Genomic DNA, 16,366 nt, shown 5'->3' on the forward strand with positions numbered 1-16,366 from the left:
GCCATCATCCTGTGGTGGAGCTGAGCTGCTTCTCTGGCAGAAGAAAGACTTTTGCCCCACTTTTTTAAAGACAAACCCATAATTCATTGCCTTCAGCGCAAGAAAAAGTAGGGGCTGCTACACAGACAGAGAACAGGTGTTAAGCACAGAATTACCTGACCTGTTCAAAGCAGGGTCAGACAGCACTGTGGTACAAATACCAGCGTGCTGTTGGTGCTCCAGCCTGCACTGAGCAGATGATTTGGGCTGTTAAGTTCTGCTAGTGCAGTCAACCAGTGAATGAAAATCCACTTCAGATATCTACGGTGGCTGTCCATCCACACAAGCTCTGTATTGCCATGCAGAACAGAAGAGACAACAGAAGTGTCCACAACTGAACATAAGAGAAAGACTTCACTACAAAGACAGAGAAAGGGGAAGGAAGCAGGGAAGTGTTTTCAGACTAAGCTGTCTGCGTTCTTACCTGCTGTAATGCACATCACCTGCTCTAAGGAAAGAAGTCAGAAGAGGTAACAGAACAGTGGAAGATGAAGTTACCTCCTAGCACTTCTGTCTGGTCTTTCATAAAACTGCTCACCTGTAGATTCCCCTACAGCTTCAATTTAACATGTATTCCCCAGTTTCCTCCAGACAGCTTATTACTGGGAGTACTTACACTAGCCTTAAAAACACAAGTCTTTTAAGGTGATTAGCAGCAGAATTTTGACCTGGAGCATGACCAAATACTCTTGTTTTCCTGATGTCAGGTTCAGGTTTTGGAGCTACCATCCAAGACGTCAGTCTGTACCTTGAAGCCAGAGATGGGTGCCAAGCTGGGCATGCCCATGTGTCTGAAGTTATGGCAGGTAAGGCAAGAGTGCCTGCTAATTGTGAAATGTTTTCCCTGTGATTCATTTTATGTGGAGCACATGAATCTTTCTTCACTTGGATTTTGATTTATTATCAAACCAATCAAGTAATTATACTATTAAAGGGGGGAAAGATTTGTGAACATCGTTAATGTAACTTTCAGAGCTCTCCAAGCTTTAATGGAAGATTTGCAAATACTTAGAGAAGGCTTTATATCCTTAGGATAGGCACAGTTTTTGCATCAATCAAGAGGAAAAATGAGTGACTTACTGAAGCCAGTTGTTTGATACAGCTTCTTGCCTTATTAATGACGAGAAACGATTGGGTTACTTAAAGACAGTGATTGTAGAGGCAGGTTACGTTCACTTTGATGCCCTCAGGGTAAGGAAGCACTCGATGAACATTCCTGTTACCAGCGTACAATAGGAACAGATATTTATGGTTGTACAGGCTTTGAACTAAAAGGTAAACAAAAACAGCTAATTAAAACAACAAAACAAAATAAACAACAGAAAAGTACATTTGCAGAGCACTTTGCCAGCGATGCTTATGGGATGTCAGCAGGGAAAGGCAAGTAGCACAGGAAGGCGGCAGCAGAGAAAGGAGTTCAAGTGGTGGGCTTTAAATCCCCCAAAATTCGTTGCATTCCCTGCTTTACTCTCTGACTGCTGACAGTTCCAGGTCTGCAGCGCCATCTGAGCTGATTTCAACTACGCGATTCCCTTCAGTTCCATCTGAAGATCTGTGTTGGTTTCAGCTGCACAAAGTACTGATCAGCTGCGCATTTGAGGCACTGCTGTCTTCACTCGGCACCTGAACTGGGTGAAGTCCAGAGGAATTCAGTTGCTGGTATCAAGGAAAAGTAGGAGAGGCCACAGTCTAAGTCCCATGGAGGAATAGCTAGGGGGGGAAAAGACAAGTAGACTAATTAGGTTTTCATTAAACAAAGTTTATTCTAAAAAGGCAGTTGGTACTCAAGGAAATGAACGTGGCTCTCTGTGGCCTGGACGTATTTTAACAAGATGAAGATAATTGAGGGAAAGTACAGTGTTTAAAATTTTGTTGCCCATACAAGGAGTTCTCTTTCTCACCATGCTTCCCACATGAACTAATCTGCTGATCCTCTAAGAAGCAGAGCAGGTGCAGAGTCTTGTTTTTAAGTAAGTTTTCAATTCTGTTGGCAGTAGGGATGAAGGATAAGACTGGGAATTGGGAGAGGTGAGTTACTCTGTGCAAACTAAAACTTTGGTAAGTTACCACAACTTCCTAGACTGCAACAGACAAGGACAGCTGCAGTCTCACATTTATTCTTTTATTCTTTTATTTTTAATTCTTTTACAAAGGTGTTGAACTCAGTTCAAAGGCACAGGGGAGGAGGATGCTCTTTAAGGGCAAGTAATTATGTGGAGCACCGAAGTGCTGCTCTGTGTTCTGTTTTGTGGTTCCCTAAGTGGGCCATGAGTAACCCTGTACCCATGAAGCAGGACGCCAGCTAACCCAGCTGCACCCTTCCTGATCAGAGGCAGCTCAGGGTCTTACAGGCAGTAGCATGAGCTGGGAACTCTCATGTACACAGTGGAGCTGAGATGAAGCTTGTGTTAGGCTTGTGGATCGAGCCACGCTCACTGCTTCTAAGCAGTTTAAAAGATATCAACATTTTATTGTGTTGTTCTGAAACTTTTTCTTTCCTCTCATTTGACTCTAAATCTGTCCTTTACTTATTCAGTGCCTCATTCACTTTTTTCCTTTCTCTTTTGAAGACTCGCAATCTCGAATACGTTGTTCCTTCAGCTTCACACCTTTCTGCTATTACTAATTGGGTGGGGTAAGGATTTGCAGGAGTAAATATGGCCTTCCCTTCATTTTCTGTACTGTGGGGAAGGCATCGTGTTGCGTAAGGGCACAAACAAAATAATTCAGTGGGAACAATACATGTAGAAACTGGAAATGCAGAGTTATTACTTTATATAAACTATAGCAATTATTCTTGTTGAGCTGACAGCAGATCACCTTCTCTTCCTTCCTTGACAGTTATCCAAATGCAACATCGAACTGCTCTGTTTAGGAAGAATGATGATTTGTCATTTAAATTTTCCACTGACACCAGAACATGGCTGGCAAAGTGGTTTCTCCAGAAGTGTCCATTATGTACAGCTGAAATAAGTGGGCTGTTGTGAAGCACTGCTTGATAAGGCCAGGCATCAGACTGAGAGCTTCTCCAATCTTTCAATAGCTGTTATTAAGTTCAGGTATATGTATTCATTAAAGTATTACACGCTCGAGCACGTCAGGAGGAACTACAGGAGCCCTTGCTTTCACAGAAAAAAACGCTTGCTTTTTAAAACAGACCAATCTCTCACTGCAGATTCCATTTCTGAAGTTGAGATACCTGCAGCAGAAAGAGAAATGTTTCTGCTGGCCATTTGCTGTGATGCTGGGCACCCACTGTGAGGTGGGGAGCACCCACAACACTTGGCCACCCTGTTTTGAGGCAGAAGACCCAGCTCTACCCGTCCCAGTCTTGTTTTGTTGGATAAGGAAAGTCTGACCATCCAAGAGCTTCAAGAAGAGCGGTGTGCTCACAGAAGAGCACTACAGTAACAGCTCTTCTCAGTTTTTCTGTCCAAACTGGGGGCTTTCTTAAACTTAATGTACCTATAAAATACTTTTTTTTTTTTTTTAATTAAAATTCATTTTAATTCAGATTTTTATTCTTTTCTTTAACCCCCCCCAAAAAAAGAGCACTCTCCATCCATTTAACATTGTGAACTTGCATATATTTGACAGTTATTCTTTGCTCTGATGTTATTTTAACAAATAAAAAAAAGGATTGTGCCCACGTCTGGCCAAAGCAAGGCCTCTGCCTCTTCCAAAGAAAAGGAACCTTAAAGTAAGGAGTGAGACTCGTACAGGATTTGAGGTGAGGGCAGACCTGCTTTGTTTCCTTATTTTAAGGAGCAGTTTTGTTCCCTGCATGATAAGATTTATTCCTCATTTAAATGTTTCTTTGGGCTGAATAAATCTGAAAAAGAATGCAGTGCTTTTACTCAGCAGCTTTATTTCCCAGACCACCCATCTCTTGTTGGTCAAATTCCCCCTGGAAGAAACAATCACCCATGGGAGAGCAGGCTGGGCCATGAATAGAGGTGGTGAGCTCTTGGTCAGTGCAGGCTTGTAGCACACCACTGGCAGCAAGTCCATTTGAAGAACCTCATTCAATCATGCGATGCCAGTGACAACTATTTCTTTATCAACATCCTTTAACTTGAGTTTGTTTCCAACACTAAACAACAGATCGTAGGATCAGGACAGGTTTGGAAATAACTGAATAAGCTCTGGGATGCGTTTCTTAGATTGGTGTCCCTGCAGGAGGTGGTCATCATCCCAGTGCCTGCTTGGTGCATTGTCTCTCTCCTATTAAAAGAAAACAGATGCTTGTTATTTAGTTGCTTTTCATTCGGGATTTGCATCTTCACTCACGCAGCCAGTTGGTGCTTACAGGGTCATTAGTCTTTGGCTGGAGCGATGATGAATATTTTCCTTAAGTGTGACATGTAATCCAGTAATGTTCCCCTCTTTGAGTTATTTCAGAGGCTTAAATAAATTAGGTGTCTGCCCAGGGTGCCGTGCCCTTTGGCCTGTGACATCATTAATCAAAATAGCCTTCAGTTGGTTACAGTGGGACTCGGGCGCCTGTTAACCCCTTGCTGGCTCACCCAGAGGTCTCTGAAGAGGTTTGGTGTCCAGCCTGATGTGCTGCAGTGCCTGCAGTCCCTGTGAGCAGCCCTGCTTTGGCAGCGTGCAGCTGCACTGGCGCGTGGCTCCTCTCAGTGCCCGCATGGTTCTGCACAGCTCGATGCTGAGTCCATCTCTCTTTTTATTTTTCTATTTCTTATTTTTTTAACAATTGCAATGAACTTTAGGCCACGAGTTACAGCTTCAGAAACTTCAGGCAGTCTTTTTGCAAGCGATGTACAGGGCTATAGATTGGACTTTCAGTAATCTTCTGTGTGTGAATATAATATACGTGCATGCATTAGATATCTGCTACATGCATCAAGTATGAAATGTTACGTGTTGATACAGAAGCTGAGTGCTTGTCAGCAGTTGCTGGTAATGCTGTTAGTAAAAGTGGTGGAAACACAGAGATGTGTCCTTACTGGTGGCACTGGCAGTTAGACTTCTAAACTCTTCTCTATTACACCTGTCAGCATTTTCATTTACTTTCTCGATGCTTGATCTAATAAAACCTAGTCGGAGGTGAGAATTTCACAAACAGACTGCTCACTTTTCAAACAGTTTTATTTTTCTCTTGGTCAGGGCAGCTGTGGTTCACAACCGTCGCTTCTGGCCGGCTATGAAGACGGATCGGTGCTCCTTTGGAATTTGTCAACGGGAAAAGTGTTGAGCCAACTGATTTGCCACCAGGAGCCGGTGATGAGCCTTGACTTTGACTCAGAGAAGGCCAAAGGGATCTCGGGCTCATCCGAAAAGGTGCTTAGCATCTGGAGCCTCAATGAGCAACAGAACCTGCAGGTCAGTGCCGCTGGCCCTTCAGTGTCATTTATCCCACTTTGCACTAACAGTTTGATAGACTAAAAAATTATTTAGTCATGGAGAAGAGTTGTTGCAGACCTCTAGCTAATTAATCACAGACTGGTTAGAATGCTTGTGCTATGTGCCTAGACTTAACAAAGGACGGTGAGGATTTAAAAAAAAAAAAGGCTCTCACATGTTTCTGGTTTTACTGAAGTTGCAGCAGGCGTGCAGGCCTAGCATTTCTCAAACCATTGCCTCCATGTCTTCATTTATCACGTTAGTAGTATCCAGCTCTCAGAACGTCTCAAACATTATAAATGACTTACAAAAATGAGAAACAAAGGATTGCTTTTCCAGAGGTTCTGCTTGAATGGATAGAGTTTTCCTTTTGCTGTGGAGGAAGACAGAACATTGCATGAGATACCTGAGAAACTGAAAGAACGGGCATAGCCTGGCTAAGGGGATGCGAGGTGTAGGCAGCTAGCTTCCCTTTGCACTTCTAGCACGCTAGCTGGAGACAGGGAAAGAATAAGTTCATATTGGTTTATGTAGGTTTATGCCTGAGCTACATGCACCTGGAGTGGCAGGTTTAGGGGTAGGTCTCGTAATCACCACCAGTTCAGTCTCTGCTCGTGAATGGCAATAAATATTGCTTAATCTAGACAACTTAAGCAAGTGTTCCAACATTGCCAAGGGGTTAAGGAGGTTTTAAGTACGTGTGGAAATAAATTGTGTAAATAAAGGCTCTTGAAAGTGAAAATGGCCCATCCATTGCCCCTGCACTGCTGAGCGCTTTATTTTTTGCAGTTGTTGATAAGGCAGTTGTTCCCTGAACACACATTGCCACTGTGTGCCCCTGTGTATCTCTTCAGAACAACTGGGTGCATGGATTCAAGGAAGAAACAACTGCTCTTAGCGCTTGCAGCTGTTGTAGATTTTGTGAAGTAGCGTGATGAGTTGATGCCATTTTCTGAACAGTTACAAGAGCAGCAATTCCCTGGGCGTTTGGCAGTGACGTCTTGTGGGGACGCCGTCAAGAGCTGCGATCTGATCACCGCAGACCTGACGGATCAGCACGGCGCTGGCATTCAGTACGTGCTTCACTCATACACCCAATGAGGTGCCGTTTGCAGCACACAGCTCACCAGGTGCTGAGGAGAAAGCCAACTTTAATATGCAGTTAGCCACGAAATAGGAGAGGCAGTCTAGATTCTGAATGAGAAGCAATGAAGCAGCAAGTGAATGTGATTAAAGCAGAGTTAACAAGTCTGGTGCATAGCTGTCCTAGTTGGGCTTTGTCACGTTTGCCCCCACAACCCACACCTGGAGTCCATTGCTCAGGGAAGCTGAAGGACAGTGAGTAGGTAAGGCTCAGTAAGAGACCTGCTATTGAGCCTGGTTTTCTAGAAATCTGACACCATGACAAGTTTCTGTAAGATTCGGATACTTGCTGTTGGAAAGGAAGTCATTCCTTCCTATTAATTATAGCAGGGCATTCAAAGAAAATCCTGCTCTTCACAGCACGTTACACTTATGAGTTAATTGTAATGCAGGGTAGGACTCGGGGAAAAATAACCAGTTGTTCACCTGAAATATTGCAGTTGTTTTCCACAGAGCGCTCACGGTCAGTTACGCCTTCAGAGCATCACACTGATGGCCCTATTCCTCAGGAGAAATTTAAATGGCAAATGTTGTAACCCATAAGTAATACCTTGGTGCTTCATGCGTGGTGTGAATTCCCCAATAAAGTGCATCTTTCATGTGAGCACTACAGGCTGTCAAGGACATAGCTTGTGGGGTTTTTTCTCTACTATTACATTAATAATAAAAACCAGATGGGGACTTTTCTTTTTTGGCATTCCAGTTACCTGAGGTAATGGTAGATGGTGGAAAGCCACTCAGTGGCACGTTATTTTTATTCTAAAAGGTTTTAATAAGTAAACGTGGTGCACAGCTATCTGCTGTTGGAGAAATAATGATGCAATGATGGTACTTCAGCTCTGTTTTAAGTGGCAGCGTTCCAGTGTGTCAGTGAATAGATGATGAAGGTACTTCATCATTTATCGCTATGGGGAAAGTGGTGCATTGTCTTGTACAAGAAAATTGCTGAAATCATCTCTGTCAGCAGATGACTGGATTGGTTATGAGCCTTCTGATTTGGCTGAGATAGTATAATTAAGTGGTTACATTTGTGATGGAAAGTAGGAGGTAAACAGCTTCCACAGGTGAATAAACGAAGCAGAACTAAAATCCAGTCATCAAAGGAGCACTCGACTTTTATGGGGCAAGAAAGAAAATCCTATGACAGCTGCAGTGTAGGTAAGCATGCAGGTTCTGTTGGTCGGGTTACCGAGGTTTTTCCCTTAAATGCTAAAGTTGAAGTTGCTGCTGTATTTGCTACTTTTTAAAAAGCAGCTCAAACACATAATTTGAGTGTAGGAGAGGCTGATTTTAATAAGAAAAATCGTAGATGGCAAGTGTTGAGGAAAGGAGAGGTGGATGTCTGGTCTCAGCATGTCAAAATTTCCTCATGAATCTGCCAGTAGATACAAGTGTCCTTGGCCATGACTGGCTGGAAGCAGCTCACCTGTTCGTGGCTTTGTTTTCTTAATTCTAAATTAGCTTTCTGATTAGGAAACAATGTTGGTATGTATTTGGCTACAGTGTTTCCCTGCGACTGACGCTGTGGCCACATCCTGGCAACAGGATTTCACCTGGCTGCAAAAACCTTGAGCAAGTTGTTCTCTGTTTTTCCTCTCTCACCTCCTGGATTTGCAAATTGTGCACAAATGCCCACTGTTCCCTCATGTTCCATAGCCAAAAGGCATCTCCATTATAGGCTTCATTTTCAAGTTGTAGCGTGCTGCTGACATGCAATTTCACCCAGTCGTCCTGATTTTGCTGTATGGATCTCACCTACATAATTGACAGTAATGATGGGAAGCACCACACCCAGGACTGGCTATAGCCATTAGCTAATAATCTCAGTTACAGAGAAAGGCCCATCTTACTTCCAGCTGCCAAGCCGGTGATGTAACAGCTCCTCCCCTTCCAGTAGACACATGGCAACGAAAATCCCACTGAAGCTATGAGGTATTACTGCAACTGGGGAGTTTGGAAGTATCTATCAGCAAAAAGCACAAGTTGTGCAGTAGCAGGGAGGCCCACAGACAGCCTCCTACCACTGGACAGGCTTAGCAAAACTCGCTGTCCCTTGTGAATTGGTTGAAGACACACTTGTCCTTTAGAGGACTGCATGGAGAAGGCAAGAAGCAGGCACGTCGTTTGGTCTTTTTCTCAGTGAGGTGCAGCCCTGCTGCTTGAGCCGGGCACTTGTTACATCGCTGAGAAGTAACTGCTTCCAGCTTTGTTCCTGGAAAAGGCCAGTATGCCTTCAGTTGCATGTGAAAGCAACTCTGATGTGTGGCTGGAGTTTCAGTTTTCTGAATTCTGTGTTACAGTTAACACAACCTGAAATTAATACGTGCTGCTGTCCTGTGCTACAGTCCCGTAACATCATGGAACTTTCATCTTGAAGGGAAGTTACTCAGATAAAAATGTGTCCCTTTTTTTTAAGTCCCTTTTCCTGAAAACAATAGATAACATGCATTGCATTAGATTAAGCTTTGCTTCAAGAGATGGCTGTTACACATTTAGTCCTAAGAAGACAGCAGCATGTGTCATTTCTAAATGTAATCCCTAGCTGTGCTTACAAATAACCACAAGTCGAGATCAGCACACACTTAAAAAGGTGTCTTCCCATTGTGACAAAGCTGGGCTATTTCAACACAAGCTGCCTGTGTTTCAGGGACAGACTGCTGACTAATGTAAGTTACCTGAGGTGAGAACAGCACAGTTGTATGACGTGGGGCTTTTCTGGTGTTTGAGGGGAAGTTCGTGACAGTGAAGCAAGCTTTTCTTTTCAAGGGCTGTGCCCAGTGAGTCAAGAATGAAGTTTATTACCTTTCAGTTCAATTGTGCCCCTCGGAAACTTGTGCTGCAGTAGTCTGCAAGCAGAAACAAAAGACTTCAAGGTAGAAATCAATAACTTGTTTGTAATCCCCTTCTTAGCATTTGCTGTAAATAAGTCCCTTGGGGAGAGGCACTGGAACTACAGATTTCCTGACCCTGTAACGTAATTCCTGGAAGCATTCCTTTCTCAAGAATCTGGTAAATACTGCTACAGCTTACTGGGGCTTTTGTGAGGGGTTACAGTAGTAGAAATAAGTAGTGGGTAGTTTAAAGGACAGTTCAGAATCTCAGCATGGGAATATTGCAAGAGAGGGGAAGATATTTGGCCAGAGCTCTGAACGTTGCCACTCATGAAAGAAGAGCTGGAAGGGCAAAGCTGCGCAGTCTGATTCTCAGTCTCAGACCCTTGCGCCACAGCTTCACTTGTGACCAAATGTAAACAGCTTTAAATGCAATACAAATTAAAAACACACAAGGAACATTCAGGGAATGGCGCTGGAGATAGTTAAGGTCAAGTTAAGTTAACTGTTCTCATTAATGCTTTATCTGCTGTGTGATGAAAAGCATCTGTGTGATGCCAGTGTGCGTCCGGGTGAATGGTCTACCTTCAAAATCCCAGAAGGTTCTATTTTCTTCTGCTTGCCTGAAACGATCAGAGCTCATCTATGACTTTCTCACACAGGTTCAGAAAACACACAGACTTGTCAATGCTGGCATATCTGATATCACCATCCGTCCAGACAAGAAGATTTTAGCAACAGCAGGGTGGGATCATCGCATCAGGATCTTTGGCTGGAAAAAACTGAAGCCCTTAGCAGTGCTGGACTACCACACCGCAACTGTCCATTCTGTGTCCTTCTCAGACCACAGCAGCCCCACTGACAGACTGCTGGCAGCTGGTGCAAAGGATCACCGCATCAGCATCTGGTCCATATACACTCAGACGTGACAGTTTGCACTGTCATGCGCTGGGAAGTAGGATCGATGAAGCCATTCCTTACACAGTACCTCAAACCTGGACCTGGTGAAGCAGTAGAACTTTTTTCCAGGCAGAGGTGAGTGTCTGGAAATTGCTAGATTAAAATTCTGAGCTGACTGTTCATGTGGAAAGTTCCGTCTCCCATGGAGGGGAGTTGACTTCTAAAACTTACAACAGGCGGAGCAAGGCCAGTCATGAACAGTGACAGAGGACAAGTTGCTGAGTTCTGCTGCAGGTTTTGCAACAGCTTTTTCTTTGGCATATTGCTAAAATACCTTGGGCCAATTTCTGGAAAAAGAACTGGAATTTCTCAGCCTTCTGTGGGAGCAGAATGTCTCTGCTCGTAAGTCACTTGTGTATCTAACAATCTGTATCAGTGTAAAATACCTCTCTTCTGTGAGAACTTACACCCATTAAACCAGCTCCAGTGGTTTTTCAGTGTCAGTTACTTTTTCTTCCCTGTAAGTGAAAGGCTATCAGAGCAGCCTTGATTTGTTCGCACTTCTGTCAGTTTCTAACTTAAACCAACAGCCAGGAATGTGACTTGGGACGGCCTTTGGCATTTATGAATTTCATTATGTCTCCCGTCACCTCAAGTCTCACAATTAATCACAAGAAGAAAAGGGGAAAAATAACCTTCCCCTGCACTGCACTGCAAAGCTATGTAAAGCCTTTTACAGAGCCAGTGCTAAATCCTTTCCATGGACTGACTAGCTGAAGGATTTAAACTCAGCAATCCAATTAGCGCCTTCTCCTTGGAGAGTTAGGGTAAGTTTCAGCATGGCAAGGCTGGGATTCAGCTACACGACTCACATTAACATGTAGGGGAATTTCATGGATAAATCCTTACCCACGCGGTGCAGATGGATCCATTAACTTGTCATCTCCATGGTCACAGAAGCTGAAATTCTTTCACGAAGGAGGGTTTTTCTGAGTGGTGAAGCATTAGCATTCTCTGACTGCACCAAGATCTCTGTGAACACTGTCCTGCGTTGGTCCCTTTGAAGTCACACGTGCAGCTGTCCCACGGAAGCACTCAGCTGATGCCAGGTTGTTGGGGACCTAATTTCAGAGACTAAAGACTATGGAACAGCTCCACAGACAGCAGTGCTCGTGTTGTGCAGCTTCTGCACCAGTGGTATTTTGCTGTAAATGTTTTTCTGCCTTGTTACAAGGTTAATAGCAGAGAAAATGTCACCAGAACTGTAGTGAGCAGCAACATCAAGAGATTCCCAAAATAAAAGCCTGATGTTCTTGCTCTCACAGAAACAGCACCCTGTTCTACCAGCTTTTCTAAAGAAAATTTGGTCTCGCACCTTTTGGAGTGTGACAGCACTTCAACAATTCATTTCTTTGAGTGTTTCTTTACTGTTAGGCAGCTGCACCAATGATCACACTGCATTAAAAAAGGCAAATCCTAATTTTGAGTGATCCTGAGTCAGAGGGTGGTGCTGGTGTTCATTACCTCTATCAGACACTGTTGCCTAGATGGCGATGGCTCCATCTGCACACATCATCCACCTCCCACGCAAAGGAGGAGTTGCCTGTGCCATACACGAGTCTCCAGGCCAGGAGGACAGAGTCCTTCTGCACAGACCTGCTGCTAGAAGAGACTGCCACCTCTTCCTTCTCCCATGCTCTGCAGACAGAACTCACAGGAGTTCTGCTGTATGAGAACAATTTCACAGTCAGTTTTTAAAAGGACACAGCCCAGGTGTAACCACTCAGGTTTTAGTCTCCACTTAAGATTATAAACCAATCGCTCAGATTTTTAATAAGCTGTAAAAGCCACGTCTCCATCCACCCTGTGCTGTGCAGTCACAGCCCCTTTTCTTATCAGTAAGCTCTATGTGAGAGATGAAGGTCAGTGCCCCGCAACTGCTGTCAGGCTGGTGGCTGGGCACAGTCAGCTCTCCATCTTCTCATGCAGACTCCGGGCGCCCTGGGACACGAGATCAGCACTGCACAGCCACCTCTTCACACCTCCTGCTGCCGTCATTGTGATCGAGGCCAGAGTGCTGCCTCAGGATGCCTGGCACCGCAGGCACTGGACTGCTCCCTGCTGGAGCCCAGCATGGGTATTCAAGAGGCACATGGATAAAATGCCCTCAAGTAATACATACTTCTACTGGTTGCTGCAGGAAATAAGAATGGCCAAATCTGCTCCCTGTAGAGAAGAAAACCACTCCAGCCTCGTGTTCTCGAGCCAGGTCTCAAAGCAGTACACAGAGTGTTACTGTAATGAAGCCACAGCATGTAGTAAGTACCTTGATGCAAATACTGGCACAGAGGCAGCACCCAGCCACCCGCTCCAGAAGAACAAACACGTGCATTAATTTGAAGTGCTATTAGCTACAGACACTGTTAGAAACTCTTCAGTATATTCTTCCCTCAGAAGATGCCACTTGCTGTCAAGGTTGATCTAAATTAACTACGGAGATTCACAAGGGGGACAAAGATTTACTAATAGGTCTGTTGGAACATACACTATGTGCCACTGCATTGGAATAACTGCCTTTTGCTAGGGGTTATATAGTTGTATTTATCTGACTAGACAGATGTAAAAACTCAGTCATGCAAATACAAACTGAAAACGAGAGCACGAGCTGCATCTGTATTCTTAGTAGCAGGCAGAAGAGGCAAAGAGTCTCATCAGCTTCAGGAGGAAGGACACGTGCAGATCACTTGCAAGAACAGATCCATCCTACACTTTGTTCTTTTTGCCTTACCCAGGCACCATCCACGACACATCAGTGCTGCAGATCACTGGCAATTTTTTTAAACAGTAAAGAGAATTTTAATTTTTTTCACATTACAGTTTCCTTGAAATGAACAACCAGACTAATTAGTTTGGTTTAGAGCTGAGCCTAAATGCCATAGTTTGAACTAGAATTACAGTTTTCTAAAAGTTTATTTGCTTAAGGAGCAGACCTGGACCTTCCCAAAGCTGAGTAACTTCCACAAGAAGGACGGTGTATGTTCATATAGACTGAAAAATGCAGTTATCCGACAGCATCTAGAAAAGTACAATATTTCCATAGGGGAGGGGGGAAATATTGCTAAGGCTCCTTGCAACTGAAACACAAGCATGGTCATCTGTCAACATTTCAGCTGACTTTCTAGCAGGAAGGTTTGAGTAAAGAGCCAACTGAAGTTGCTGGCATTAGCTCTGGAACATCCCTGTTGAGAATGGAATAGGGCTACCCTGTACCCGGCCTGAAGGATTCAGGAGCGAAGGTGAGGACAGCCAAGTTATTACAGAAGGCTTCCTCCTGAGAATCACTGCCTTTGCACTACAAGAGGGAAGAAAGCAACAAGCATCCATAAACTAACAGAAAATAAATCCCAAACACTAACATTTGTTCAGCAATTACACAAAATATTTATCACCACTGCAATGAGTGGCAATCTCTGACACCCCCCAGTATTTTCTGCAAATGAACCCATCAGTTCCAAACCTTTCTCTTACCAGCACCTGGGCCATAAAGCAAGCATTGCTGACTTCGGTGTCGGTGAGAGGGAAGAGGAGATTAATGGTACATGAGTGAAAAAGGAAGGAGGCTGAGGGCCTGCAACAGGACCGCTGTTGAGATCAGCCCTGTGCCACACATTGCACGAGTGACCACGAAGGGAGGCTGTGCAGCCCAGCTGGGATCGTATTTGAAGGAGCAGATGATTATAGTGAAGACAATATTGGTTTCTGAACCGCTTTGATTTTGAGCTTACTTAAGATGCACCTACAAAGCCATCTTCTTAAAAATTAATAAATCTTTCCTTTAATTCAGTCTGCCAAGAATGAAGATTGAATGCTGACTACTGCAGGAGACACCGTAGTGATGCAAACCAAAGGACTAGGGATTAAACAAGGATTACTCAGCACTAAATCAATGTGCTTCCCTTTGGCCTGTGTGTCTGTGGTGTGAAAGTGTGGATGGTTACATAAAACATGGTCCATGACTACCTGGATTAACACTAGCCCATGTTAAAGCAGTGCTGAGACAGAAGATTTGATATTTAAGCATAACCATTCTGTGTATTACCAAGAGAAATAATAGTAACGATGGCACAAGTAAGGAATAAAGAACAGCTTTTTCTTTATAGTAGTCTGCAATTCCAGCCTGGATCCCCACGCTAGAGTGATTTTACAAGTAGGCCTGGCTCCATTCAATCTGTGCACTGCAGGTTTATTTTATAACGTGAAGAAAACTAACAATGAAGATCGCAGCGGTTTTTGGCAGTTCATTTGAGGATCTCACAGCATGAAACTAAACACAACAAAAACGTGCTGCCCTATTGGCTACAGGAGGCAGACCTGAAGCACACTTGTTGTAAGACTTGCCAACAATACCACATTAAACACAGCAAGTAGCCAAACTCCCCGTCCCCTGGCCGCACCGCCAGCCTTTGGTCCCCACTGCCTTGGTTGGGCACACAGCTGTTGCCATGTCTGGCTTTATTACCAGCCCCCCTTACCAAATAACACACATTTCATTTGGGTGGAGCCATCTTCTCCTCTATTCATTTTTAAAGGATATCAGCTTCATTTACTCAACCTATTACAATTTCTTTTTCCCATAACGGCGTCCTCACACCCCCGGTACATTTTGTGCTCATGTCTGAAGAGGTAAATTTTAAGTTTCAGCTATCAGTGGTTTATTTTCCTTCAGCACAATCCATCACAAAAACATTGATGCTATGTGTTATTAAACCGCGTAGTTGGGAACATGGCAACACAATTTCTCAGTTTTGAACATTCCACTCCCCTAATTAATTGAGTACATCTGTATGTTTTACCAACATCACTGTACAGTGCCTTGTTCTGACTTACCGCATAGGAATTTGATGTGCAGTTCAGTGTCATAAGAGGAAGAGAAAGGGAGAGGGCACAAAACTCAAATGGAAGCAGCCCTTATAAGAGCTCAGATCTCCAAAGAAGAACCTTGAAGCCAAGCACCTCCAGCAAGGTGCCAGATGCCCTGCAGGACAAGGACAGCACATGAGAAGAGAACCCAGACTGAGCAGGAGGTGAAGTGACAGCCTGCCTTTTAGAACTCCTACAGCAGCTTCAGAAGTACTTGCTGTCGCCAGCCCACATCCTTGTTTAAAGGGGTTGGACCATTAGGAAATCCTACAGACAACCACGGGCACCTGCAAATGAGCGTGCGCTCAACTTGTGCTCTGCTTCCCACACCAGTGGCAATAGCAGCAGCAGGGCTGAGCTCTGGAAGCAGCCACACGCACTGCAGCAGCACCGGCCCAGAGCTGCACCAACTCCTTACAGCAGAGCAATGCAAATACTTACTCTGACAACTGCCTACTTCAATTAGAAATTCTAATTTAAAAAGATGGTACATCAAACTGAGATTACAGCTGGGATGCTATTTGTTCTCAGTTTTTATTCAGAGTGCATAAATCAGAACATTAAAAAAACCAAAACACTTTCCATACAGACACAATCTCTCTCCTACCAGCTGTGGGGATGATAGATCCTGATTACGTCCAGAACAGGGAACACAGGGAGGATCTTGAAATACTGAGCAAGACCTGCTCTCCAGCTCTGGCATCCCATGCACACACCATGCTGCTCACTATGAACGAGTTCTGGCATAGGTGGAGGAAGGTGAACTATATTATAACTTCCAACGTGGCAGACATCAGACACGTGGTATTTGTCTTGCTGGTTAACTTGAAAGAATTGCTGATGTGCAATCTTGGTGAATACATCATGCTCACAGAAAAGCAGGTAGTCTGCTTTTAACACAAAGCTCATGGCAAGTGTTGTCTCTTCAGATACATTTTGCTCAGATACTTTGATGGCATGCAGGCTTGGCATCATGCTAAACAGAGACATTGAGTCCCTACAGCGTTATCAGCTATAGATGACAACAAGCAGGAAAGGGAATAGCATGAAAGACTCACTTCGTGTTTGCAGAAATAAACCTGTGAGGCAGCGCTCAAGTAAAATCAGACCAGGAGGAGAGCTGCTGCGCTCCCTCTCACCTTCCTATCTGGCCCTAAGATGTTCAG

The 16,366-nt window shown here is 44.1% G+C and overlaps 1 protein-coding gene across 1 annotated transcript in view; it reads left to right on the forward strand.

Moving 5' to 3' along the window:
- The window catches only part of GNB1L (G protein subunit beta 1 like), a 34,628-nt gene extending 23,853 nt beyond the window's left edge, over positions 1–10,775 (forward strand). Inside the window, 3 exon segments of the mRNA XM_052690973.1 lie at positions 747–845; positions 5,170–5,385; positions 10,043–10,775. Of these exon segments, the coding sequence (XP_052546933.1) occupies positions 747–845; positions 5,170–5,385; positions 10,043–10,309 (582 nt within the window). The 3' untranslated portion in view covers positions 10,310–10,775.
- The last annotated feature ends 5,591 nt before the right edge of the window (positions 10,776–16,366 follow it).

This window comes from Tympanuchus pallidicinctus, unplaced genomic scaffold (genome assembly GCF_026119805.1).
Source record: "Tympanuchus pallidicinctus isolate F22 unplaced genomic scaffold, pur_lepc_1.0 scaffold28, whole genome shotgun sequence".
NCBI lineage: Eukaryota > Metazoa > Chordata > Aves > Galliformes > Phasianidae > Tympanuchus > Tympanuchus pallidicinctus.